This window comes from Globicephala melas, chromosome 13 (genome assembly GCF_963455315.2).
Source record: "Globicephala melas chromosome 13, mGloMel1.2, whole genome shotgun sequence".
NCBI classification, from domain to species: domain Eukaryota; kingdom Metazoa; phylum Chordata; class Mammalia; order Artiodactyla; family Delphinidae; genus Globicephala; species Globicephala melas.
In genome coordinates this window covers 29,003,601-29,031,545 of record NC_083326.1, presented here as the reverse complement: position 1 = coordinate 29,031,545, position 27,945 = coordinate 29,003,601, and the positions used below count along the sequence as shown (strand labels likewise).

The following is a 27,945-nucleotide window of genomic DNA, read 5'->3' as shown; positions in this document are numbered from 1 at the left end:
CACTACAAAAGGAACATAGTAATGCATCGTGAAAGATTTACAATTCTTACTATACCCCAGAAAACTTAAAAAATTCACACCTTAATATATACTTCAAGCTAAACATCAGAAAATATTTAATAACCCAAAGAAAAAGAAATTAATCTTCAATAAACCCATGAATTATATTTAGAACACTCAGGCATTCAAATATCACATTAACAAAGACTGACATAAAAATCTTACAATACGTGCACTTAAATCTTTCTGATAGAATAAAAGCATTTAGGAACACAAAACAATTCCCATATATGACACTTACACATCAACTTCCTTACATCATGCATTACCATGCAAATGCATTTGAGAGCACAGGTATGGCCATAGTGCTCTTTTTCTCTCATTTTGTTAAGCAAAAACCTGAACAGATGAGTTTGGTGCTATCGAAATAAAACTTTTGTATGCTTGTAATCTATTGTGAAATCCGTTACTAACACATGGCTAACGTCCATCTTTTTTAAAGGCTACATATGTATTTTCTGACACACAATACAAGAATATTCTTCAAGTCAAGTTCCCTATGATTAAAGAGAGACCTCTTCAGTAGGCTTCATTTTAATGACAAACATGCTCCAGCGTACCATGTAAATTACACAACACTGGATGAATTTCCACTGAAAGTACAATAATCTCTTATTCCAGGTTTATTGTTTTTGGTTTTTTTTGAATTAAAAGAACACCTTTGTTTATTGACACTGAAATTTAAATTTTATATAATTTTTATATGCCATAGCATATTATTCTGCTTTTGATGCTTTTCAAACATTGAAAGTTTAAAAACCATTCTTAGCTTTCAGGCTGTACAAAACAGAGGGAGGTCCACATTTGGCCCATGGTTTGCCATCCCTGCTTTTATTTATTTATTTTTAATTTAATTAACTAATTTATTTACTTATGGCTGCGTTGGGTCTTCGTTGCTGCGCGGGCTTTCTCTAGTTGCGGCGAGCAGGGGCTACTCTTCATTGTGGTGCGCGGGCTTCTCATTGCGGTGGCCTCTCTTGTTGCAGAGCATGGGCTCTAGGTGTGCGGCCTTCAGTAGTTGTGGCATGCGGGCTCAGCAGTTGTGGCTCGTGGGCTCTAGAGTGCAGACTCAGTAGTTGTGGCGCACGGGCTTAGTTGCTCCGCGGCATGTGGCATCTTCCCGGACAAGGGCTCGAACCCGTGTCCCCTGCATTGGCAGGCGGATTCTTAACCGATGCGCCACCAGGGAAGTCCGCCATCCCGCTTTTATTGTTTTATATATTTTTAATTAATTTTATTGGAATACAGTTGATTTATAATGTCGTATTAGTTTCTACCGTACAGCAAAGTGAATCAGCTCTACATAGGTTTTTCTCTGTCTAACCAATAGGCTAAAGTACGTAGGCCTCTGGAGAATGTTTCTTGTGTTTACTGAAGTGCAGTCCTCTTTAAGCAGTTGTGCCTGAAGGCTGGTGTGAGGCTCCAGGCTCAGTGCACACGGCCCAGTTCTCCACTCACCCAGTAGCCTTCAGTCTTGACGTTCATGGTACAGGCACCACCAGTAAGCAGCGTCACTACTGCTCTCTGACTCTCAGTGTCATCACGGATCCCCACCTGCTGACTGTGCTTCCCAGCACGCCTGAGGCCTACACCACTCTCAGCAGTGATGTGGGAGCCTGGCCCAGGCCCCCTTGGTTCTCACGGCCACCATCACTACTGGGCCAGCCTCCCGCCTCCAGCCTCATCCCCCTCAAAGTCATCCCTCCACACAGTTCCCAAAGTATCTTCTGCAATATAAATTTGACAAATATGTGGCAAAATCCTCCTCCAGGGATGGGCCCCAGCAATTCACTGCCTGAAACCTCAACGGTCCCCGCTGTTTACGCTCCTTCACTAAAGCACAGCCTTAAGGACAGACCTCTCGCCTCGTGGCCCACTCAGTGCCGCCTTCATCCTCCAACGCCAGGACACTATCAGCAGTCTCCTGCAACAGCATGACGCCTCCCATCCGGTCTTTGCCAGTGTCTTTCCAGTGGCTGCTAAAAGCACTATTTTAAGAAGTGTTCCAGAGCTACTCTTGGAATCATAAAGAGAAGCCGTGAACAGCAGTTGCTGGTGGGCCCCACCCACAGAGAGGAAGGCAGGCACGGCACGTGCCAGGGCTTTGCCATCACCGCCTGAAGACAGCTGGCGATGGGCAGCGTGACCCTCACGTAGCAGGACCTTTAGCACACATTTTTTTTTAGTAACAGTTTTGTTGAGATTCATTCACGTACCTTAAAATGCTTTTAAAGCACGCACGTCACTTGTTTAGTTTATTTACAGAGCTGTACCTCCATCACCACCATCGAGTTCTAGAGCATATTTATTTATTTATATTATCACCCCCAAAAGAAACCCCAACAGCAACCAGCCCCCATTCCCCCTCCGGTCCCCGCCCTGGAAACCACTAATCTACCTTCCGTCTCTGTGGATCTGCCTATTACGGGTGATTCGGTAACCTCGACGTTTAGCTTCCTGACAACGGCCAAACTGTTTTCTAAAGCGATTACACCAATATTCATGTGTTTATTGCCCATGTGTATATCTTCTTTGGAGAAATGTTAATTCAGAACCTACACCCACTTTATAACTGGGTCAACTTATCTTTTAGTTGTTAAGCTGGAAGAGCCCTTTACATCATTCTGCATACAAGTGCCTTGTCAAATATGTGACCTACAAATCTGATGTTACAAACACTTTCTCCCACTCTGGGTTATCGTTGTACCTTCTTGACGCTGTCCTCTGATGCACAAAAGTTTTTAGTTTTGATGAAGTCCAACTTACTCAAGTTTTTTCTCTTATCACTTGGGCTCTTAGTGTCCAAGATCACAAAGATTTACTTCCATGCTTTCTTCTAGGAGTCCTACAGTTTCAGCTTCATTTAGGTCTACGATGCATTTTAAGTGACGTCTTGTGTATGCTATGGTAGGGCCCAACTTCATTCCCTCCCACGTGCTGTCCAAACGCCCCAGCGCCATCTGCTGGAGACTAACTACTCTTTCTCCATTGAGCCGTCTTGGCACCTTGCTGAAAATCCATTTGTCATAAATGTTTATGTCTGGACTCACCATTGTATCCTTTGACCTACATACCTATCCTTCTGCCAGTACCACATTCTCTTGATTACTACAGCTCTGTAAGAAGTTTCAAAATGGGGAAGTATGAGTCCTACGACTTTGATCTACTTTTCTAGGTTTTTTTGGCTACCCTGGGACCCTTCCGTTGTTGCATGAATTTTAGAATCAGCTTGTCAATGCCTGCAAAAGAAGCCAAATGGGATTTTGATTCGGGTTGCGCTGAATCTGTAGATCAGTTTGGAGAGTCCTGTCATTGTAATACTAAGTCTTTCAATTCTTGAACATGAGACGACTTTCCATTTACTTATATCTTAATTTTTTTCAAAAATGTTTTATAGTTTTTGATATGCACTTTAGCTAAATCTATTCCTTTTTTTCCTTTTTGATGCTGTTATAAACAGAATTGTTATCCTAATTCCATTTTCAGATGATCACTGCTAGTGTGTAGAAATACAAATGATTTTTGTATATTTATCTTGTACCCTACGGCTCACTAACTTGTTCCAATATTTTTGTGTGTGCATGGATTCCTTAGATTTTCCTATATACAAGATCATGCCATCTGCGAATAGAGACAGATAGCTTTTCTTCTTTTCCATCTAGATGCCTCCTATTTCTTTTTCTTGCCTAACTGCACTATTCATTTTACCTTCAATAAAATGTTGAATGGAAACAGTGGGAGTAGCCATCTTTGTCTTGCTGCTGACCTTAGGGGGAAGCATTCAGTCTTTTACCATTAAAAGTATGTTAGCTGTGCAAAGTACAAAATTTTAAGAACAAGAGAGCTTTCTACATTATGACCAAGTATCTCCATACTAGAGGGAAGTATGTGCTCTAGGGACAAACGGCCAGCCTCTCCAAAGCTGGTGACTTGCCATGACAAAGCAGGGATGAAATAAAGTGGTCGTCAAAGCAACTATTAGTTGGGGGCAGAGAAGTACTCTTATCTTGAATGCAAATTCATCATTTTATTAGAGCTAGGGTTAGCAAAGGTAAGACAAAAATAAAATAAAATAAAAGCATCAAATATCAAAAACATTAGCTTTAAGAAATTTAGTATTATCAAAAGCCTTAAAATTTATACACATATTAACCAAGCAGCTTCACTTCTAGAAACTTAGCCTAAAGAAAAAAATAAAATAAAATCAAGGATCCCAGCACTGAATATGAAAAAAATGGAAACCTGAGAGTCCAAATAAGAAATTTATGATACTCTATATGATGAAATATTTTATTTCCCTAATTCAAAGATGCTGTTGATTTTAAGATACATCATTATTGGGACTTCCCTGGTGGCGCAGTGGTTAAGAATCTGCCTGCTTGTAAAGCAATTATACCCCAATAAAGATGTTAAAAAAAAAAAAAGAATCTGCCTGCTAATGCAGGGGACACAGGTTCAAGCCCTGGTCCAGGAAGATCCCACATGCCATGGAGCGACTAAGTCCATGTGCCACAACTACTGAGCCCGCGTGCCACAACTACTGAAGCCCCCGTGCCTAGAGCCTGTGCTCCGCAACAAGAGAAGCCACTGCAAGGAGAAGCCCGCGCACCGCAACAAAGACTTGACCCTGCTCACCACAAGTACAGAAAGTCCGTGCGCAGTAACAAAGACCCAACACAGCCAAAAATAAATAAATAGATAGATAGATAGATAGATTTATTTAAAAAAAAATACATCATTATTAATTTAGTAACACTCCTGGTGGGAAGACAATATCACTTTAAATACATAAACCGTTTATAAGTCACAATTTCAGTAACATGAAAAATATGCATCTATGAATCCAAAAACTACAGTTCTATGCAGCCACTCTCGTGTAGGAGAATATTTACGGTTACAGCCTCATGTGATGGTGTGGAAGTAATTCCTTAAAACTCTACCTGTGACTGACTCACCTTGAGAGACAAGAGGAGAATGAGTGTCAGGAATGCTTCATTTATACAATGAAGACAGTATTTTTAAAGAAGCGCTTTCTATCAGACAGCATATCAGAATCACTCAGACAACTGTTTGCAACACAGATTTGCTCAGGCCCTACCTAAAATATGTACCTTTACCTCTAATCTCCAGGGAACTGACCCCCTCCCCCACCCCGACATACAAATGGTATTTAAACTCTCCAGATGAATCTAATTTTTACCCTTTAAACCTACAGCTTAAAGACAGCAAAATTTAACTATGAATTTATTAAGTTTATAAACCACAAAAACTGTGCTAGTTCCTAGTGCTCCTAAGAACTCAAGGAGTGAAAGCAAGCTGCCTCTTCTAATGTGATAATATTAGAGAAGATGCACCAAAGAGGGGCAGGTCCCAACTTCTAAAAACAGGAGTTCAACACCCCTAAGAGGACGCAGAGTCCCGGTCACAGGCAAGGACTACTGACAGCTCTAAGCTGCTCCAGGCCTCACTCCAAGTCTAAGGTTCCTCTGGATACATAATAGACGGGTAGGACCAGAAACAGCCAAGAGGGGTCCCTCCCACACCGTCATGCCCACCTCTAGCACATATATTCTGAGAAGACGCCCAGTGACCAGCCTAGGAACATAAAACAGATCAAAGGAAAGGCAAGCTGATGCCACCATTTCCTTCTTGACCACTGGAGTTACAACCAATGGGCCTCTACCTTTCAAGTTTACATCTTCTGAGGTTAAGACCTCAGAAGAGGTCTGGGCTCATAACAGATGGGTGGTTTAGGGAAGATGTGGATACACAAGTCTCCTGCAGGAGCAGCTGGGCCTGCCCATGACCTCAGCACCAACCAGGTCAGAGATGTCGGCTACAGCACTGCTACCCAGAAAAACCAAAACTGCACACAAGAGGGTCACAGTGACATGCTGTCCCCCAGAATCAACAGCACTGGTGCATCAGCACTGATGACAAGAATATCTCGCATGGCCTGTCCACAGCCTGTGATGAAATCTTACATCACAAAGTGGGATTCTTTTCTATTTCTCCATATAACCCAGGAACCATATGGAGTGAGTGTCAAAACAATATATAATTTAGTAAAGAGAAAAAAGATTTTATTATGTTACCACATCAGTTTACCTTTGAGGGATTATTATATGCCAGACACTCCTACATATTTTAAATGAATTACCTTTTAAATGTCACAAAAACCTTAGAAGACGTGTACTTTTAGCTCTAACTCACAAATAAGGAAACTGAAATACAAAAAGAAAAAGTAACTCAGTCAGGGTCACAAAGTTCATGTAAACAGTGGTTGTCTCTGGATGGCAGGATTCCAAATGATTGATTTTGTTTTCTCCTTTTCATACTTTGCCCACACCTCCAATTCACAGAGACACTCACAAGAAAGGGTGGATAGAAGGAAGGATTTTAAAATCAGACTGAAAATCAGAGTCCCCCCCAGACTGATTTCCAACCTACACAGCCTGTCTGGTTTCCAATTATGTATTAACAGAGCACCAGGAAGATATTTTATATGGAAGATGTACAGATTAAAAATCCGTATTTTCTTTATCTAAAAATCTTTGTATGGATAGATCTACTCCACCTTATTAATTTTGACAGAAGCATCACAACCCATTTTGTTACTCTGATTACAGCAGCTTTGCCTTGAAGAAGTGTTCTGAAATCTGAACAGTATGAAAGGTAATATTCATTCTGATACAATGTAATGAAATCACTTATTTTCAGTTTACTCTTCCTATTATATAACAAAATATAACAGAAATTAGTTCAGACCTGAAGCCAGTAAACAACACTGCCAGGAGTAATTGAAATATAAAGATTATTAATTAAGCTATCACTGTTTCCAGAAACATCCTAATTTTAGATAGAGAGCAGAGGGATTAAGTTTGCATTAACTTGTTTTCTTTAAAATGAGTGGACATCAGACATCAGACTTCATAATCACCAGCTTTAAGATTTTTTATGCTTCACTGGCAGGTTTTTGGCTAGGAGAAAACTGCAAATGCTAACTGATTCCTCTTTTGGGCAACTTATAGAACCTTAGAGTGCAAGCAGAGAAAAGATGTCAAAAGCTTCAATGTGTATATGAAGATCCCTGCTCTTCTAGGCCCTGGGATGGGACAGGGTAAGATACACAGGCACAGAAAGAACAAGGGCTTAGGAAGAAATCAAGAGTACTTCCCTTGGTAAAGAAAAAAAAAAAAACATACACATATATATTTTAGATTTAGTTTAAAGGTTCTTTAACTTTGCCCAGATTAATAAAAAAGAGCTTCTACAGATAGTATCTAAATTTTCAAAAATTTAAAAGGTGTTCTGAGGTGAGTTTGGATCAAAGAACCAATATACCCTAAGTCAGCTTCGTGGATTCAAAAGTGAGCCCAATGCGCACATCAACTTTGTGAGATTCTTGCCAAATCAAAGGTTAAAATGCATATAAAAAGTGCAAGCAAAGATACTAACAAACCTTCATTATGTGTTTTCTGAGAAGAGGCGTCACCTCTGGCTGCTGCCAAACCGAGGAGCAGAGGGAAGGGTGGGAACCCAGGTCTGAGGGTGTGGCGGCCAGCAGAGCGGAGCAGGGGAGCGCTCGCCCGCCCGCCTGCCCGCGTGTCGAGGCCCTGCCCGAATGGAAGGAGGGGAGGGGCTTTTCTCTGCTCTCTGGAGCACGAACACATAATCACAGCAGAATAATGGTCCCCTTATGTGGATACTGAGGTTCGTACTGAGGTATTTATCTAAATATAATAAAGTTTATTTCTCATGTCAAAAAAAAATGATAAAGTACTTCAAAAAACCTGAGAATTCAAGTTAAAGGACCTAAAATCCAAGCTAGAACTGGAAATGAGCTCTCGTTAGAGAACAGAGAAACTAGAGAGGCCCATGTATGCTGTGCACTCAGTCCAAGCCTGGCCAACAAGGTCAATCTGTGAACAGATAACACTGAATTCTTCGAAAAGAATCCATCAAAATAGAACATTTTCTTTGGTTAAAAGCTAGTTAAATCAGAGTTAAAAAGGCCAGAGACAAAAGCAAGATACAAATGAATATATTTTACTTCAGATTTTTAAGAAGAATTTGTGTTCTCAGATACTCATTGTTTGAGTTAAAATTAATTTAACCCAAGGTAGAAAATACTATTTAAATGGTAAATACTGCTAGGAATAGAAAATAGGGGCTAGAAATAAACACATGAAAACCATAAATAAGTTTGTGTTTTCAGCATTAGCAAGTATATTTTCTATGTTAAAATTTCTGTAATGCTAGACTGCTTTTATTAGAAAATGGACAAAATAAACAGCACTTTTAAGGAGGGCACATACAGCCTACAGAATTTCTGGCACAAGTGTGTAAGGAATAACACACAATTCGACTGGTCGTGCAGCAGTCTGTAACTGAGAACAATTAGAAACAACCTAAAAGTCTCCTTTCCCAAGAGGATGGACAAATCAATTGTGATACATTCACACAATGGAATACTTTAGAGAAGTGCAAAACGAAGGAACTAGATATGTGTGTCCACATGGGTCAATTTTATAAATCAATGTAAAGTCAAAAAAGCATGTTACAAAAGGATACTTAGAGCAAGACAAATGTTACATAGAATTTTTAAAGCATGCCAAAACAGTGCATCTTGTTTTAAAAATACAAACATAAGTAGCAAAATTATTAAGAGATACACAGCAATGTAATTCAGAATAGAGGTTACCTCCAATGAGAAGAAAAGTGAGAGAAAAGAAAGAAGGAAAAGTCACCTATGTTCCCTCTCCATGGCTGTGTGGCTTGAAAATCAACTTTTAAAACTGTGGTGTAAGCGTCAGTGTTCTCCCTCGTGTGACATATGCAACACACAGACACACGCCCCTATCCTATTCAGGATGAAATCTGAGCGCCCACCGCCCCTCCAGGCCCCCTTCCCACCAGAGTTGCACGTCCACACACTCCAGGGCGTCCAGACCTTGTGCAACTACTGTGCCCTCTGCCTGCAACACCTGCTCTCCACACGGCCCACTCACTCCCTCCTATCGTCCAGATGTCGTCAAATGCCACCCCAACAAAGGCGACTTCCTTAGCCACCCTATTAAAATAACCCGGTCATTCTCTACCCCCATATCCTGCTTTACATTTTCGGCTTCACGGCTTCATGGCAGGCTTCCTGGCATGACGGATCATTTAAATTGTCTTTCTCCCCCAGAATATAAGCTCTATTAGGACAGGGTTTGTCTTATTCACAATTGAATCAACACTGCTTTCACTAGTGCTGGACACAAACGAACTCAGTGGGGGCTGATCAAAGAATTGTGTATTTCATTCCATACATATTTTAACCCACTTTTCCCCATTTTTCTAATATGTACACCTTCAGTGTTATTAAATGCTTTTTCTAAACATCATTTTCAAAGGTACACAGTAGCACAGTATTCCAACAATGCATGGCATAAAGCACAGTTAAACAATCCAGTTAGACATTTGACTTTTCAAATAGTTTTGTCATCAAGAATAATAGGGCTTCCCTGGTGGCACACTGGTTAAGAATCCGCCTGCCAATGAAGGGGACACGGGTCCGAGACCTGGTCTGAGAAGATCCCACGTGCCACGGAGCAATTAAGCCCCTGCGCCGCAACTACTGAGTCTGCGCTCTAGAGCCCGCGAGCCACAACTACTGAGCCCACACGCCTAAAGCCTGTGCTCTTCAATAAGAGAAGCCACCACAATGAGAAGCCCGCGCACCTGCAAGGAAGAGTGGCCCCAGCTCGCCACAACTAGAGAAAGCCCGCGCACAGCAACAAAGACCCAACTCAGCCATAAATAAATAAACAAACAAATAAATATTTTTAAAAAGAATAATAATAGACATTAGTAAAGACGTTCTTTAGACTCTATGACTGATCATTATTGGTTTAAGATAAATTCCGCAAATAAAAACGCTGAATCCATTTGTAAGGTATTTTATATGTATTTCCAAACTATCCTCCAAAAAAAGGCTGTACAGATTTATGTTTACACAACAGTGGATGAGAATCACAGCTTCACATCACCAGCACCAATGTCTCTGTCGACCTGGCGAATACAATAAGTGGAAAAGGTATCCATTTATTCAGTAATTTTGTATCTAGATTACACATAAGTTGCTTTCATTGCTCAGACCCACGCCACCCTAAAGTCTACGTGAACAGGAACCGGAGAGGGACTTAAACTTACCCCCGCTTCCAGCCCTCCTGCCGCACCTGAAAGCACAGCCTCAGAGGCGGCAGGGCTGCACGAAGCAGAACAGATCAACTGGAGAGCATATGGCTCCGATCTCCAGTTCTGAGGGCGGGAAACCTGAGCACTGCCCTGCTCCCTCGCTACAGGAATCATCTCACTCACCATGTTTTCTTGCCCAGATCACACTGGTGATCTGCCCAGGAGGGAGCACACCAAAGGGAGCAGTACCCGCTTCTAGGTGAAAAGAAGGAAGGAGACATACCTCTTACCTCTGTAAACTGAAAAGCAATGAAAACTATCTGCAAACAGTATAAAACTATCAAGATAGCATGTTTGAGATGGAAATATTCAATGACAAACATCATTTGCCTTTCCAAAAATGTCACACCCCAAACTGTCAACCAGCGGCTGCCAGACTTCACTGAGATGCTTCAGAACTGTCGCCATCAGGCAGAGGGAAAAGCTGCCCATCCGTCAGGATGTCAGAGGTGCTGGGCAGACTTGCACAGGCCCGCCCCATCTCTCCCAAAAGCTCCTCCAGTACGGGGCAGCGGGGCTGGGGACACACAGCTGCCACCCTAGGGCCCGACAGAACGCCCAGCCCCACCAGCAAAGGTGCTCTGTAGCTTCTCCAGCCAACCTAGCGCCGCACGCTGCCCTCACACTCCTGTGAAACCTTGTAACAAAAGTTCAGTGACACACAGCAACATATCACATTTTAAAAATACGATTGATTTATCTTTTAAACATCTCCACTCTTAAAGCTATATTTTAAATACTTAATAATTTCACATAATTTCAAAAATCTTTTCTTTTTACCAGAGGAGCCCAGTAGGTGTAGAGATAGCCTATTTTCAATGCTGGCACAAACTGTGAGCAGGATACTACCAGAAAATAGAGATTCAAGAAAAACTTGAATTGTTCATATAAAACCTAAAAAGAAAAAGAAAAAATTAACATAATCTCTTCAAGGAAAATCTTTCATATCTTAATTAAATAATTAAAATCAACATAATATCTAACTGTATTTCCATCAAACAGTGAAAACATGCCCTGAGTCACAATACATTAATTTTGACAATGGCTTTCCAATAACTAAATCACAAAAAAGAGCTAAGGTTACCCCAAATTATATTTAAAATAAACTGAAAAAAAAAAGACAATTAGAACTTTCAACTATGTTAAGTGTCCTCTAAAAGTTTCTTATTTTCTTGCATGCAATTTTCCAGGTTCCCACACTCATCTTCTATAAATCTTTACATGCACACCAAATGAGACAGCAAAACCTTCCCAATGTTATTAAGTCAGTTAATATAGATATACAAATGTATCTCTTCATATCAACTCAGAAAATCTTATGGAAAAGTGGTGTTAACCTTGTATTTATGAAATGGTAAACAATAAAACATGATAGCCACGTTTTCTGAATGTGGACATCTAGGTAGCTTTACAAAGATCGAGTGAACAAGCAAACCATGTACAGGTACGACTTCACACACACAAAAAAAACCTACTTTAATCTCCTGTATTTACTTCCCTCAAAGTATAAGAAATGATAAAATATAAAAATATGTAAATTACAGACCAATTTTCAGGAAGACAGCTACCTGCATATTCTTTATATGATAGCTGATATACAGTAGCTGACCTTCAACACTACAATTACAATGAAACTTACAGACTTGCAAACTGCAGATCAAAATCTCCTGGGATGCCATTTTCTAATACAACGTGGAAGGCACAGAAATTTTCACAAGGGCAGAGCAATGCGTTAAGTACTTACTGTTGACTTAAAGAGTCTGGAACCACAGTTTTTATATAATGAAGTTATACACATCATCACACAGTTATGTGTATGACTAAAAACATCAGTTACATCAATGACACATTTATATTCATAATCATGTTCAACTGCTGTCTAAAAATGTTTTGAATCATTTCATAAATTAATCTTAGCAGGAGAGAAAACTCTTTTTCCTCAGTGATTTCTTTCAAATCTCAGTTAGCATAGATTATATCTACTAGCAATTCAGAAATTGCCATTCGTGCTAAAAATGGCATAGAATTCCTACTGTGCAATTACCAAATGTTTCTAAAATACTACGTTTTAGATGAAAAGACTAATTTAAGAGACAATCTAAGAAAAAAGTCATTCCCACGGTAACAGCTGTACAGACACATCAACAGGTCTCTTCTGGACAGCCGTCCTGGTAGCCAAGTGAACTCACTCGGATCAAAACTAAGCTGCCCGATCCACCTTAAACCACTGCAATCAAGACGTGATTGTCTGCTGAGTGAACTTCTGGAGGGCTTTAGGAAAATGTACAACACTTAGCCAACGTGGGAGTATTTAATAATTTAAACCTAAGGAGAAAACAGTAGCTTCATTCAATAAAGATGAGAATATTTATCTGCCTGAAAGCAAGTTTACACTTTATTGTCCTAACAAAAGATCAGTCTTTTAATTATGAAGCCATTAGTTTTGTGTGTTTTAATAAAGGAGCATATTAGACATCAAGCATCTGACAACTATTGGACGGATGGGGGTGGTGAGGGCTGATCAATGCCCAATATAAAGTCAGCATGGTTATTTAAATAAAAACATGAAAGATAAAGCAGCCCTCATTTCACATAATCAAGAGGGGTTTTTGCAAAATAGCGTAAGAGCTAATACCTAGAACATATCAAAAACTTTGATACTGGAAACATAAATCAGTCCCAGCTTTCTTTTGCCTTTAGAAAGATAAATAAATCTGTCTATTAAAATAGGGAATGATGCACAAAAGGTAAAAATAATTCCACTAATCTAAATACATATAATCGCAGTTTTATAATTTAAGCCACAAATATCACTGGCAACAAAAAAAGTAGTAAATATTTAAACTTCAGAATTTAAATTTAGCATAATACCTAATTAAAGATAACTACTGACATAACAATACAACAAGGCCTGAAATTTACAATGTGAAGTAGAAAAGAAATCTATAAATGCTTATAGATATTTTGTTATGGAGTCATGTTTGTGTAAAAAGTTATTTTACTTTCATTGTGACAGCCTCGGCAGGCTTTAAACATTAGATACATTCCACTTTTCCTACCAAACAAATTCCCAGCCAAACAAAATTTATGACTTATTTTCTGATAATTTTATTTAGCTTTACTTGATTATTTCTACAATAATATAAATGTGATGTTTATCTAGAATTGAAGGCAATAATCAAACTATAAACTTTCTTGAGTTGACCCCTTATCATGTGGCTATTACAAATGCATATGAATTACTTAACAATTATTTGAGACACCCATGGTTCCAAAGCAAAAGGACTCTGATTTGGATACGACAGAATTAATGAGGGAAAAAAATGAAAACAAAGTTAGCAATCTCTGATATGCAGCCCGTTTTCAAGAATTTAACAATCTTACCCCAGGTATAAAGGTAAATACATTGTATTTCTGATTTTTTATAGAATTTCTGGGATGTTTTTCTTCACACTTTTCCGGATATCCAAGCCACACTGTACGAGCTTTCAATTCTTTCTTTCTTTGACAAATATTTATCAGCCAATCACAGCAACTGCATGAAACAAAAGATACATATTGCGTACGCTTTTTCACAAGTTTTTGAATTAATTCTACATATCCAGAGCCAATACTGATTGTTTCTGTATTTACCAGACACCAATAGCATATCTACTGTTAATCTGTAAGGGTTTTCTTAAAACAGGTCAGCTATGCTAATTTAAATTTGATACGAAGATACTGAAGGAGCTTGAATAAGTGTGCAATGACTCCTAGAACCTCAGGGAAATTATCCTCCCCGTTTAGACCCTCTTACTGGCAAAATAAAACCATTAACATTCTGAAGCAGTCAATGCTTTACATGCTGAGAAAAGAATCGCCATATGTTATCGGTAATTCTCAATACACCACTTGGTGATTCAGTGATAAAGGCTCTCAGACGTCAATTAACTAGGATGTGACCCACCCCCTTGTCTTAAGTAGTCACTTTTTTCCTCCTTTAAGTGATCGCGTTAATATAAAACTAAGACGTATGGCTCAATTCAGTATTTAGAAAGGATACCAATGTTTAATGGACTATTCTAATGGCTTAAAAGCTTGACTGTATTTCCATGTGGCTACCTTCATCTATGCAATGAAGATTTTAATCTAAATCTACCCTGCTCCAACCCTGCTCAGGGTTCCAGGAGCACAAACTCTTCTCCTTCCTGGACATCCAAACCACCATATTTGAATAGAGAGTATAAAGTTTCTAGTGGGATAACTTTTCTTAAAGTACTTCAGAAAATGATGAAAAGGTATCAAATTCACCTCTATTAAGCATAAAATAATCCTGAATTTAAAATTCAGTATTAACAATTCAGTTTAATTAAAATTTCCAAAATGCAGAGAAAGACTCCGAGAGGTTTAATAAGGGAAGGGAAGTTATTAAACGTCATCTTCTGAACGTAGCCAAGGCTAGAACTGCAAGCCAGAAGGATAAGGCGGAAATTCCTAACTTCACTTGGGACAAAGCAAGCTCAAGAGTTAACCTGAAATCCTGCAGGATAATGACAGCCTTAGAAGGTGTGACTATAAGATGAGGCTGACCCCTCAGGACTATGTGTCAAATTCACTGCATGTCTTTCTTCCCTTTAACACACTCAGATGTGTTACTTCATAAATCACCCACAGCAGCACCCTGTATGAGAGAATACATTATGTGTTTAAACTGAAATCAGTATATCCCTACTAAGTATCCACCCAGTTCTTGGCTGTGCTCAGAAAACCTTCATCCTGGAAGGACAGGGCTTTGCCCTTTGAAAGCTGCCGAGTCCTCCTGGCGTGGGCACAGCTCATCGCCCGCAGGAGTGTCAGGCTCTGCCGTCCTGAGGAGCTACCCCATGGGGGGTCCAGGAACGCCAAATGCATACCAAGCAGATCAGCTCTAAAACATTCTCCGCACCCCGTCTTCTGCTTCAATTGGAGCAAAGAAGACCCAACTATCCAAGAGCAGAAATTTCTTATCACTGCTTGCCATCACGTTTTAAAAAATAAATCAGAACGGAGAGCATCTCCACGCATAAAGCATACTTTTAAATCCCCAACAGTTATAAATCACAGTATTACTAAATGATTTAAGACTGTCAAAATAAGTATTCCCATCCTTACTGTTTGTTGGTGGGGGAAAGGGGACTGGTCAAGTAGATCTCAGTCAATATTGGTAATATTTTATCTTGTTTATGCTTGTATGAGACAAAAATTAAATAAGGCTTCAAATAAAATATAATAAGCTTCAATCTACTATTTCTCACCTTCCTGTTGCTTTTACAGTAGGACCTGGATTGCCTCCAGCCCAAGCTCCCTCACCAACACCCAAACGGAACCAAATTGCCGGACCCGCGCCTCTCCTTGGGGCACCTCCCCGCAGCCGGGAGGGAGGGAGGGAGGGCACACACCGCCCACCTCTGTCCAGTTACAACACCAACTCCTCGTCTCGGACCCCTGCAACCACACTCACAGACGACAAACTCCCACACGGTACACAAGGGAAAACCAGAGGCCACAGAGGTCAGTGAGCGATGTACGCGCAACAGCTGGGCAGGGCTGACGCACAGCCCGGACCTCAGTCCCCACTCAACCCCGTGTTCCTCCTGCCGCGAGGACAACAGGCAGGCCGGCGCCTGCTCATCTTCACAGACGGCCTGTGCTTAGCACAGCACACAGTACGGCAGCCATTCAACAGATGATGGAAATAAATGAAAAACGCATGAGCAGGCTACAGGGCTCCATGGGAAAAATGTGGACTTTAAGGTCGTGCTTTTGGAAACAACTCCCAGCAAGTGGCACTGGGGTGGTCCCCTGGTCTAAGTCTTTGTTTCCTCATCCGCAGAAGCGCTGATGAGGTTACAGGTGACACGCTCTGAGCTCCTGGCACAATGCCTGCCACAGGGGAAGCACTCAGAGCTCTGCTGTCACTGTGCTGCCTCTCGCTGTCACATTCAGAATGTCTCCAAACTTATAACACTAATTGGCACAAAAAGTTACTGTCCAATAAAGCATCCATTGGCCACATGTGGCTATTTTAGTGGGAATTAATTAATGTTAAGTAAAATAAAAAGTCCAGTTCCTCAGTCACTCTATCCACCTTTCAAGGACTCAACAGCCACCTTGTCCAGTGGCTACCATATTGGACGTCACAGATCTAGTATATTCTCAGCATCCCAGGGAAGCTCTGGAGCAGGGCTGGTACACACAAAGCACTCTTCAGGCAAGCACGACAGCTAGGACAGCAGTCCTCATGTGTGCACACTTCCTTCAGCATTTCAAATACAGCAAAAACCCTCCAGGAATGTATTCAGATATGAATTTTTCTCCTGAAACACATAATTATCTAATCTAATGGTTTAATGTGCAAAAGTCAGACAAGTCTTAAGGTGAAACGGAGGATAGCCAAAGCTCAGTGTTTGAAAAAATATAAATAAAACTTAGGAAATGTGGATTTTCCAGAGTTTAGGCTGGTATCGACATATTGTACATGCAAAAAGCTCTATAAATGCAAAACCACTGTCTTCATCACATGACACTGTAAACATTCGCTAGAATAAAAACCTCAACATCTACACCACTGTCAGCAGCACATGAAGCTAACATCCCATTAACTTTCAAAGCCCCATACTCTAGAAACTAAATTAAATATGAGGGGCTAAAAACACATATTCAACAGTTCAGTTTTTCTCTATAACACTGTACAGAAAAAACTAAGATTCCTAGACTTCCAAAATGTAATTAAATTATTCATAACACTTTGCTACTACTATTACCAAATTAAAATCTTATTATTATTTCTTCATGCAAAGACAGAATCAAGCAGTGGTTAGGGAGCCACTATTAAACCACCCGCTATTCCACAATATTAAATGAATACACAGTCTCGAAGTTTTAAAAGCCTGGGGCTCTGCCAGCATTGCCACTGGATTATGCAGACAGAAAATATGACCAGAAAGAGAAGACAAACCCCCCACATAAAGAAAATACTTGTAACCAAAAAAATACGTGTAAGTAAGCCTTATAGAGCTGTAGAGCTAAGGGAGAAAGTAAAACTATGGGCAATTTTTGAAGGCAAAGTAATACGAGTAAAACATACTGGTAAATACCGGTAAGTGAGAAGGAGATGCAGAGGAGTCCCTGGAAGAAAGAAACCGGAAGCTTTACCCAGGAACATTTCTACGCGCACTGCACGTTTCCTCAGTTACTCAGTATTCAGAAGACACTTTCCCATTTATATGTAAATCGCCTCACACTGTCAAGGCAAATTGAAACTAAATCCAATAGTGTACAAACTATACTTTTTTCTTAAAACATTTTAGGATTAGCAAGTTTTTGCAAATGCCTCTACAATCGAAGTAGTACTCCAATACTCAACAAAGCACATCTTTATATACCAAGATCCTGTCTTGTAAAATTTTAAGGGGCCATAATTAAATAACTTCCAAAATTTAGAAAGCCTCCTTCCCAAATAAATAAATAAATAAATAAATATATCCAACAGGTACCTCTGGTTACCAAGCCAAAAGCAACACAGCACTCATGTCCTCTCAAGAGATCAGCATTTTCCCATGCTTCTGCGCTCCAAACGTGTTGCCGATTAACTGAAAGTGTAGAGGCCATTTAGGACCGGGAACAATCCTAGCATTTGATACCCCCTTCATATGGAAATGCCATTCAGGGGTTCCACTTTCATGGGGACAAAGTGATTTTTGGTAGCAAGTGAAATGTAAACCTCGTGAGAAAGGCATTACTGTCCCCCAGAACTACATACCGGTGTGCATCACAGTAACCCACGTGGAGGACACCCAAAGGTTTAGAAGACAGATTACAGAAAAAGTTTTTCCAGAGTCAAATTTTTCAGAGTTGGAATTTTTGCCAAATAATAAAAATGAGAAGGCAGGTCTTAAGCCATGAAGAAATTAAAGCCTACTCAATCCCAGAAGAAGAATAATTTAAAAATAAACCTTACTACTCACAGAATCTACAAATAAAAATACAATGAAATATCTGCAACTCATTAATATCATTTGCTATCTATCTTTACTACAATATTCACTGACGTTTTCTTCTGCAATTAAACTAAGTAATTTTATATATCTTCTACTCTTTGATCCTTCGCCTAATAACCTTAATAACACTGACTTTTATAATGCCTGGTATTTAGAAAATAAAAAGGTTAGCAAATATTCAAAACTGGAAATTTATAATAAAGAAAATAAGACCCATCTAAGTTGCTAACTGTACAGTTTGTTCTGTAAGGTGCAGTTTTAATTTCCATAACAATTTCCTGGTGTAGTGGATGCACACTGAACACGAAGTGTGGCCATGTCTCAGGTCACTCTCGTCCACATGGAAAGAGACACTCGTGAGTGAAGCCACCACGATGGTTCGGTCAGCTCTGCCCACATGATCACCATTTACTAAGATAAAGACTTTATATACATGTTGAGTATATATTACTGAGCTGTTTTAATATCCCCAAAACATGTTAGTTTTTGCCACTAACACCTAGATTTTCAAATATATTCTTAATATCTTCCTTAAGAAAAGGAATATTACAAATGAAATCAAAAACTTGGCTATGTTCCATTTGGTAAAAACAAAATCCTGTAAAAGACCAAAAATAATTAATTTAACAAGGCACTCGGCCTTCAGCAATGTCCACAGTTCTTGGCAACCGTTTCACTGGTATGGATAAGTATCACTTCCAACACGTGGCCTGCCCTCTTGAAGTCCACACCATGCGCACGAGACTATGACCTTAAAGTTTCAGGTCCATCAGTACCCACTCCCACGTCCCCAGTTTCTAGCAACTCTGTCATGCAGGGATCCTCCGTGCACAGTAGGTAAGATTCTCAGCCTTCTCAGTCCCACTGATCTTCACGTCAGGTTCCCTTTAGGAGGGTGAGACCAGGCACTTATCTGCTTGAAGAGTGCAAATCAGGACCTATCGCATTTGGGGCACACCTCCTCGTCCTAGCACTTTTCCCAGTCCGCGGAGCAAAGAGCAAGGAAAGGCTTTGGCGAGTCAAGTCAGACTCTGGCTCAACTTCGGGCTTGGCCCTTGGCTATCAGGAGAGGGCCTCTTCTAGTTCTCGGCTGTAAACAGCAGTGAGAATGCTCATCTCAAACAGCACCACTGGGTCTGATCCCACTCTTCCTTCCACCCCACACTAATGGAAAACACACACCACACATCCATCAAACTGCAATTGCGGCACCGCCCAAAGCTCCTCTGCCGCAGCCGTCTCTTCAACTCACAACACTGGCCACCATTCCCACCGTAACTGCCCACACCCTCGCTTCCACAGCTGGTTCTGTAATGGCTCACGTTTCTCCTTGATGGACAAACAGTAATAAAATTATGCTGGGTTCAATACAGATGCGTGATTACTGATGATCTCTACCAAGGCAGGACCAATTTTGTCATTTTTTTAGTCCTCATGTGTATCCCAGACACCTCCTCACTTAAATGAACTAATGTTCCCAACTGAGGTTAAGATAAAAGTCATCCTCTCCAACACTACTTCACACTTGCTCCCCTATTTTTTCTGCTGCCTAAGAAAAGGATTATTAGCCTTCCTTTCCAACACTGTCCTTTTCCCCAAAGGGTCCCTTTCCTTCTTCCTTCACAGACCTCTACCACACTGCTGCCATTTTAGGAATGTCATCCTTCCGGGTGGTTTCCACTATCACTACAGTAACAACAACTCTCAAACCTACATGTCCAGATCCTGCTTCTGGATCTGACAGAACTATCTGTCTTAGACCAATCCAGTACATGACAGAGTTACATAAGGTATCACCTCACACCAGTCAGAATGGCCACCATTAAAAAGTCTACAAATGATAAATGTTGGAGTGGGTGTGGAGAAAAAGGAACCCTCCTACACTGTTGGTGAGAATGTAAATTGGTACAACCAATTTACAACTCCAACTATGGAGAATGGTATGGAGGTTCCTGAAAAACTAAAAGTAGAGTTACCATGTGATCCAGCAATCCCACTCCTGGGCATATATCTGGAGAAAACCATAAATCAAAAAGGTACATGCACCCCAATGTTCACTGCAGCATTATTTACAATAACCCAGACCTGGAAGCAACCTAAATGCCCATCGACAGAGGAATGGATAAAGAACATGTGGTACAGATATACAATGGAATATTACTCAGCCATAAAAAAGAAACGAAATAATGCCATTTGCAGCAACATGGATGTACCTAGAGATTATCATATTAAGTGAAGCGAGTCAGTCAGAGAAAAGATAAATATCATGTGATATTGCTTATATGTGGAAAGTAAAAAATGACACAAATGAACTTATTTACAAAACAGAAACAGACATAGAAAAAAAACTTACGGTTACCCATGGGGATAGCAGGGAGGGCAGGGTGGGGGGGTATATTAGGAGTCTGGGATTAACGTATACACACTACTATATACAAAATAGATAAACAACAAGGACCAACTGTATAGCACAGGGAACTATATTCAATATCTTGTAATAACGTACAATAGAAAAGAATCTGAAAAAATATATATATACATATAACTGAAAAAATAAAGGGACTTGAGCATCCACTGATTTGGGTCTCAGAACCAATCCTCCACAGATACCAAGGGACGCCTCTATAATCACAGACGGAAAAGAAAGGAACACAGTTTATAAATGTCAGTACAGTGACCAGAATTAATTCTACCATGCAGTAATTACAAAATCACTAATTTTCTCCATCTTTTAAACATTAAAACATCTCACAAAAAAGTGAATTTGGCTTTCTGTCCCTTTGGGATTAGCACTGTTTGGTTTTGACTAAGGTTATTAATACTCTCCATGATGTCATTTAGAGAGTGGCTTCTTTAGTTTCATATAGAAACAAATGTGTTTAGAAGCTAAGCTTATAAATAACTGTGTAACCTTGGAGTGTAGGTTAGGCAGCAATGGATAACAAACCTGGTACAGAGGAACTTCCATCCTCCACAGACAAACCACTCTAGGCCTCTCTTTCTTCGCAGGATCCTAGCTCGTGGTAATTTGTGGTAATCACTTTCATCATTCTCAAAGCCTTCTTCAGACATCATTAATGGCATTTCATCCAAATGGGCAGACTCATCTTCCAGCTGGTACCTGGATAAAGGAAAGAACAGAGCACTGAGGCAGGCCAAGCAGTCTTCTGTATATGATACGGGTCTGGCTTAGGGCAAGAGCTGGCCCAATTCTACTAATCACACTTTTCTTTTTCCCTCGTACTAAGCTGTCTTCAGGGAAAGCAAAGCGTTACAAATAACACTGCACAGTAATGCTACTTTCCTTTGCAAAAAACTTAACCAAGGTAAGCAGGAAAGGAAAGGCTGTCCAAGGAAGCTGCCGTTACCATGCCGTGAGCGGAACCCTCCAAGCAGCCTTCCATGTGTAGCTGTTGTATCTACATAGAAGACCATTCTTTGGATGTTTCTGTATGCTTGAAATAACTTACAATGAACAGCTGGGGAGATTATACTCAAGGGAAAAAAAATGTAAGACTAGAATAGATGTCCACTCTCCATTACTTCTTCTATCTACAGCTTCTCCATCTTTTCTCCTGCCACTGCCTCTGAGACCTGTGGTCACCTGGACACTTGTCGTTTTCTCCATCATTACTATCTTCTTTCTCTAGATCTCCTGTCACTCTTGAGACCAACGCTTTGGAGATGAAGGCCTACGGAAGGGCGGACGATGATGGGTGCTACTCCAGAGAATCGAGAATATCCAACAGCACTAGCAGAACTTCCATTCTGCTCTGAACTTTAGTAAAATGCATCTCCTACAGTTTATAGCAAGCTTTGTATCTGCAGTTAGCTATCTTTTTAGAATCCTTCAGGGAAGTGTGTGTGTGCACGTGTGTGTGGCCTGTGCACAGGTGGGTGGGTGCCTGGGTGTGCCAGTGCACATGTGAGTGTGTGGCAACAGTGCCATGTACCGCTCTGCCTACTAGGATTCTGTGAAAAGGTCAGCAGGCAAGATTCCCAAAGCCTGTCTTCATGAGACCTTATTCTTAAAATAAGGGCCTAGCTGTCAAGAACCCAAGCCCAAATGGAATTCAATGATGGAAAAAAGTCCTTGGACGTGAAGGCCAATGTCAACCTCCCACCTAAGTTTCTCTACCGTCTTCTCAACATTTGGTAACTAAAAAATAGTCCAGCGAGAGGATTTACCAGGTTACTCAGTTATCCCCTACAGGGAAGACATTTATAACTCCCCATTAAAAAATATTTCCGTGACTATATCTGTGCATAGCACTTCTCCCATATTTTAGATGAATTCTTTCAGAGATTCCCAGGACTAGAATTGTTATGTAAAGTCATAAGCTCTAAAATACTCGATGCATATTGCCAAACTGCAAATTTAAACTCCCACCAATATGAGAACTATGAGAGATACCAAAAACACGAGAAGCAGTTTACCTCAGCCTTATCAGACTGGGGCTGGAACATTTACTCATTTAAGGGAAGGAGAGCACCTTGGTGTCACACGGGCCCTACACCACCAACGAGCTATGGCCGAGGCTGCTCCCCTCTCGTATGGAAAATTCAATTTAGCTGGACGCAGTTCGGAAGATAAGAGGGGCAGCAGGGGTGGCCCGTGCAGACGTAAGATCAGGGCCTCTTGTGAGCCCAGAAAGGCAGAAGGAACTTGGCAGTGGAGGCCCTTGCAAATCACAGGAAAGACAACCATTTCAGGTGAGAGGCAAACATGAGATTCGCTCTGCACTCTGGCTGCCCTGGAGAACTGGTCGAGGCAGAGCTGGAGCCAATTAGGAGGCTGCTGCAAGAGTCCAGGACAGAGACAAACAGTGCTTGAACAAAGGAGCTGGAGGAAACAGGAGAGAAGTGGGTAGATTCGGGGCATTTAAGAGCTAGAGCACACAGACAGGTGATGTTTGACTGTGAACTCAGAGGACACAAGAGCCTAAGGATGACCGGCCTGTACGGGAAGAAGGACGGCAGTGCCGCTCAGTAGGACAGAAAACACTAGCAGAAGCAGGCTTCTGGCAGCAGAGGGAGAATCTTGAGTCTGCTTTTATTCATTTTCAGTCTGAGGTCTCTGAAATACGACGCAGGCAGCTGCTATAAACGGAGCTGGCCTGCCAAGGGCAGGCAGGAGCTGGGAGGTCAGGCAGGAGCTGGGAGGTCACCAGCTCCTCTTTCCTTAGGAGCCTGGCCCACTCCGCCCACCACCCAGGAAGGGCTGCTGTGTAGCTGCCTGGACCTCAAACCCTCCTGTGGTTGGTCGGGGACAGGCAGCCAACCAAGCTAAGCCACAGCTGTCCAGGAAAATTCTGCGACTGGAGCTGAGAAAAAGGCGGCAGTCTCTCTCGATAACTAAAGCTACTATCTCCTGTGATAGGAGCTGTTGGAGGTCTATGCCAGTACGTAGAGTAAGAAACCCAGAAAACCAGTCTTCTGAAAGAGAAGAACGAATCAGACAGATACGTGTAAAATGAAAAAATGTTTCATGTTTCTTGTTTCATGTTTCAAGATTAAAATGTTTCATGTTTAATCTTTCATGGAAGATTAAATACATAATCTACTTTCAATATGCAAAATATTGCTTTTTTTAAAAAGCGTAAATCTACAAGAACAGAAAACAAAAGAGGAGATAACAAAATGTAAGAAGCTGGGGAAGCAGATGTGTGGATGGTAAACAACTAAGCAGAACCATGAAAATGGAGTCTGAAGCCAGCAGTGAAGAAACCAGAGAAGCAAGGGACTGGAACCTCAGGACCCTAGCAGGGCTGAAGACCGGCAGCGCTGGGTGCCTCTGGGAGCGCTCTGAAGGGACGCTGAAATAAGAACCGACTGAAAGCTCTGAAAGAAACATCTGGATCCTTACACTGCAGCCCCTCTCCCACCCAACTAGGCAACCAGCCCTCCCCTCCTCCGGGGAAGGGAGGCTGTGCTGAAAACAGAAGACTCAGTGAAGGAGCCACCAACCTGTCCCTCCCACTACCCTGCTGATTACTAATGCACTGTTGAAGGGACAATGCTGCTGATCTAAAGGAGAGGAAGCCAGCACTGCACAGTTACTGAGAGCTCAAACTCTCAGGCAGTAATCTAGGCACGTCACATATATTCATTTAATTCCCAGGTTTAGACAATTAACACAGAAAACCATACTATAAGAAAGAACAAAAACTCAAATGTCCATAGACAAACGCGGACCATACATACAATGGGATATCTATCATTCAGCCATGAAAAGGAAGAAAATTGATACATGCTACAACGAGAACCTTTAGGACATTATGCTCAGTGAAATAAGCCGGACACGAGAAGACAAACACTGAATGACTCCACTTACATGAGGTCCCAAGAGCAGTCAACTCCAGAGACAGGAGGAAGACAGGTGAGCGGGCAGTGGGGGAGGGTGGAAGTCAGTGTCTAAGGGGCACAGAGTTTCAGTTTGGGAAGATGGAAGTTCTGTGGGTAGATGGCGGTGGCGGTTACACAACAACGGTAACGTACTTAACGCCATTTACTGTGCACTTAAAAACGGTTAAGATGGTATTTCTTATGCTACGCATACTTTACCACAATTCTTTAAAAAAGAACAGATTCTGTACTTATTGTTGATGACACCCTGCTCCCCCGCAGCCAAGTAACCACGGGAAGACGGATATCCCCTCATCACTACCCACACCCCCAGCGCGCAAGCTAATTCCTGCAACGCGGCTTTCCCTGCACTGAGCACGGGGCCCTTTCTCCTCGTGCTCCTGCTGGCTGCCACAGTCAGTGTGCTGCACCCTTACGCACGGGGCAAGTTTACTCAAGAGATCCATCATCTGGGGAACAGGCTTGTCAATCCGACAATAAACCAGAATGAAAAAGAACTCCTGCAGGCGTCTTAGACGCAGGAGCCCGGGAAAATGGACGGCTAAAGTTTACTGAGTCCTTACTACGGCCAGGCACTCTGGAGGTCTGTATGCTGCATCATCAAAGAAGAAAACTTTAAAGCAAATGAGAAAATGGGAGAAAATATGCAGCACGTGACAGAAAAAATGATTCTTTATAAGCAGTTCTCACAAATCAATAAAAATCAATAAAAAAGCAAACACTTTGAATGACACATGAACAAAGACAATTCACAAAGGAAGAAATACAGCTATACTTAGAAAATTACACTCCACCGCATTAGGAGCTTACGACAAACACTTGAGCGTCTACTACGTGCTAGCGCTGTCCCTGCGGGTACAGAAGCAAAGAGGCACACGAAGCCCCTGCTCATACACAGCTTAGGTACTAACAGAACAAAAACAAGACGTAAACTATTTTCAAAGGGAAAAGTGCTAGGAAGACAATAAAGGGGATGATGAGACCAGAAGTGACAGGAGGGGTCTTCCTCAGATTGTCCAGGAGCCTGAGTCTCAAGAAGCGACACCTGGACGAAAAGCAGCCAAGCACACCAAGGTCTAGGAAGACCTAGAAGGGGCTGCAGAGCCTGGAGGGCTGCAGGAGGGGAGACAGCCAGCGTGGCTGGAGGGAGCGAGCCGGGCGGAGCTGCGGCAAATGCAGCTGCAGACGCAGCGGGGCAAGCCCCACAGACTGGAAGGCCAAAAGGAAGAGCTTAATGCGAATTCAAAGTGGAAGGAGGGGAAGGCAGTGGAAGGCTTTAAGCCTGGGAACAATTTTTGTTTTCAAAAAGGACGTTTAAAACATGCAAATTAAAACAACTGAAAAAATAATTCTTAACATTTGGCATGGACAACAGTCTCGGATAACCAGGGACTCTTATTGCTGGTAAGAATGTGAACAACTTTTTGGAGACTAATTTGTGAAGATGCATCGAAAGCCTTTTTTTTTTTTTTTTGGTAATGCAATTAAACTTTAACGCACAGGGTCTATTATCTCATAAAATTAAAAATATATACAAGATATATCTACAAAGATAATGATCACCGTGCTGTGCACCCCAAAAGCCTGGAAAAACCTCATTATCAATGATTAGAGTTGCTTTTAATACATGATGGAATACCATATCATCACTAAAAGCAAGAGAGCAGAAGACCTCTAGCTGAAAGCATATGTCAGGAGAAGTAGCAGTCACTATTTTCACCTCTCTTTTGAACACCTTACTCCACTGATCAAAGGGATACTCGTTTTAATCTCTCCATGTAATCTTCTACAAACAACTCCAATTACTACTGATACCATCACCGAACATCCCTACAGCAAGCGACCTATCATCTGAGATGGTTCAGGCAAAAAATTACATAAAATCTAAAACAGAACTAATATTTTTCCTCTCAAAAATTCCTTTTTTCTTACTTCTGTGTAGATTACTTCTTTTAAAACAGTCAACTAGAAAATGAATATTTATACAAAATGCAATTAAAATTCAAAACACCACTTAAATATATTATAACATAGTATACAAAATGAGATTTTTAGTCTTTTTCATTAAGCTCTTTTAGCCGTTGTGTTGTTTTTTAGCAAAAGTCACAATCTTATCAAGTTTAATGCTAGAAAAGCAGTACAATGAGTCTGAAAGATAATGAATATAAGCAACATCATGTTTAGTAACCTCAACTTCAGAAATGGAGACTTTGAACTGGCAAGCAATTTATTCCACTTCCAAAGCAATTTTCCTATTGTATTGAAAATTTTACCTCAGTATTTAAAAACAATAAGATGATGAATAATGGATTTTTCAGAGACAGGATAAGCAGAGAATATTAAGTGTCTTTGTTGCCTGGTGTCATACACACTTAATTGGTTTGTCACTCAAGAAAGATCAACGTTTCCAGCAATTAAGTATAATTCTGGAAACATATTTTTAAAATGAGTAACAACAATGTGAACAAAGACGACAGAATGGATGATACTGAACCCAAGAGTACCGCCACGGTAAGAACTGAAGACAGCTATCTTAGCTGCTGCCAAAGGTTTAAAAAAATTAGGAACTTTCAACAAAACATTCAAGTACTGGAAGACGAATAATTTACATGTATCTAAGTAAAAGTAGGTCAATACAATAACTATCTTAAACTCACATTTTTATCTTAAGTATCCAACAGCCTTATTGTTTCCACTTTGATGAGAAACATTTCTGAGAGTCAACTGATATTAAAGGGAGAAAAACATTTAAAATATGCCTAACGCTTAAACCTTCTTTAAGAAAAATAAACACTCCCTCTTTGCCTACATGTAAGTAACGCAGAAAAACAAAGCGACAAAATGCTATAGAGCAATGTGCATATTTTCTTCATCAAATAGAGCTTCCAAGTTCAACTGTGTCACTGATGAGTCATTAATGAGCAGCAAAACTGTATGAACTTCTGAAAAATTGGAACTCCTTCCTTCCTACAGCAGCAGAGGAGATGAACAAGGGAATAGTTTAAAAAAAAAAAAAAATTTAAAGGAACAGCACCAGAGCAGCATGCCTTGACATCAGCAGCAAAAACAAGCAGCAGGGACAAGGGTCAGGCAGTCCCTCGAGCTGAGGCCCCCGGCCACACACTGTTTATGTAGTAACCTTGGAGTTACTGACTCCTCTTACACAATGTTCTGTGAGAGATGAGAATACCAACTTCTCAAATAAGAAATTACACTAATGCTATACATAAATGGAGACGAACTTCTGAATCAGAGTTAA

The 27,945-nt window shown here is 40.9% G+C and overlaps 1 protein-coding gene across 4 annotated transcripts in view; it reads right to left on the bottom strand.

Moving 5' to 3' along the window:
* Window positions 1–27,945, bottom strand: part of ATP9B (ATPase phospholipid transporting 9B (putative)) — a 217,057-nt gene that overhangs the window by 180,536 nt on the left and 8,576 nt on the right. For 3 of the 4 annotated variants that reach the window (XM_030868226.2, XM_060311086.2, XM_030868225.2), the window contains exons 2-4: window positions 21,268–21,441; window positions 13,687–13,837; window positions 11,083–11,196 (exon numbers count right to left, since the gene is read on the bottom strand). In XM_030868226.2, the coding sequence (XP_030724086.1) occupies window positions 11,083–11,196; window positions 13,687–13,837; window positions 21,268–21,441 (439 nt within the window). Of the gene's footprint in view, window positions 1–11,082; window positions 11,197–13,686; window positions 13,838–21,267; window positions 21,442–27,945 lie in introns of those variants that run through there. The other variant, XM_030868234.2, reaches the window with a different exon arrangement.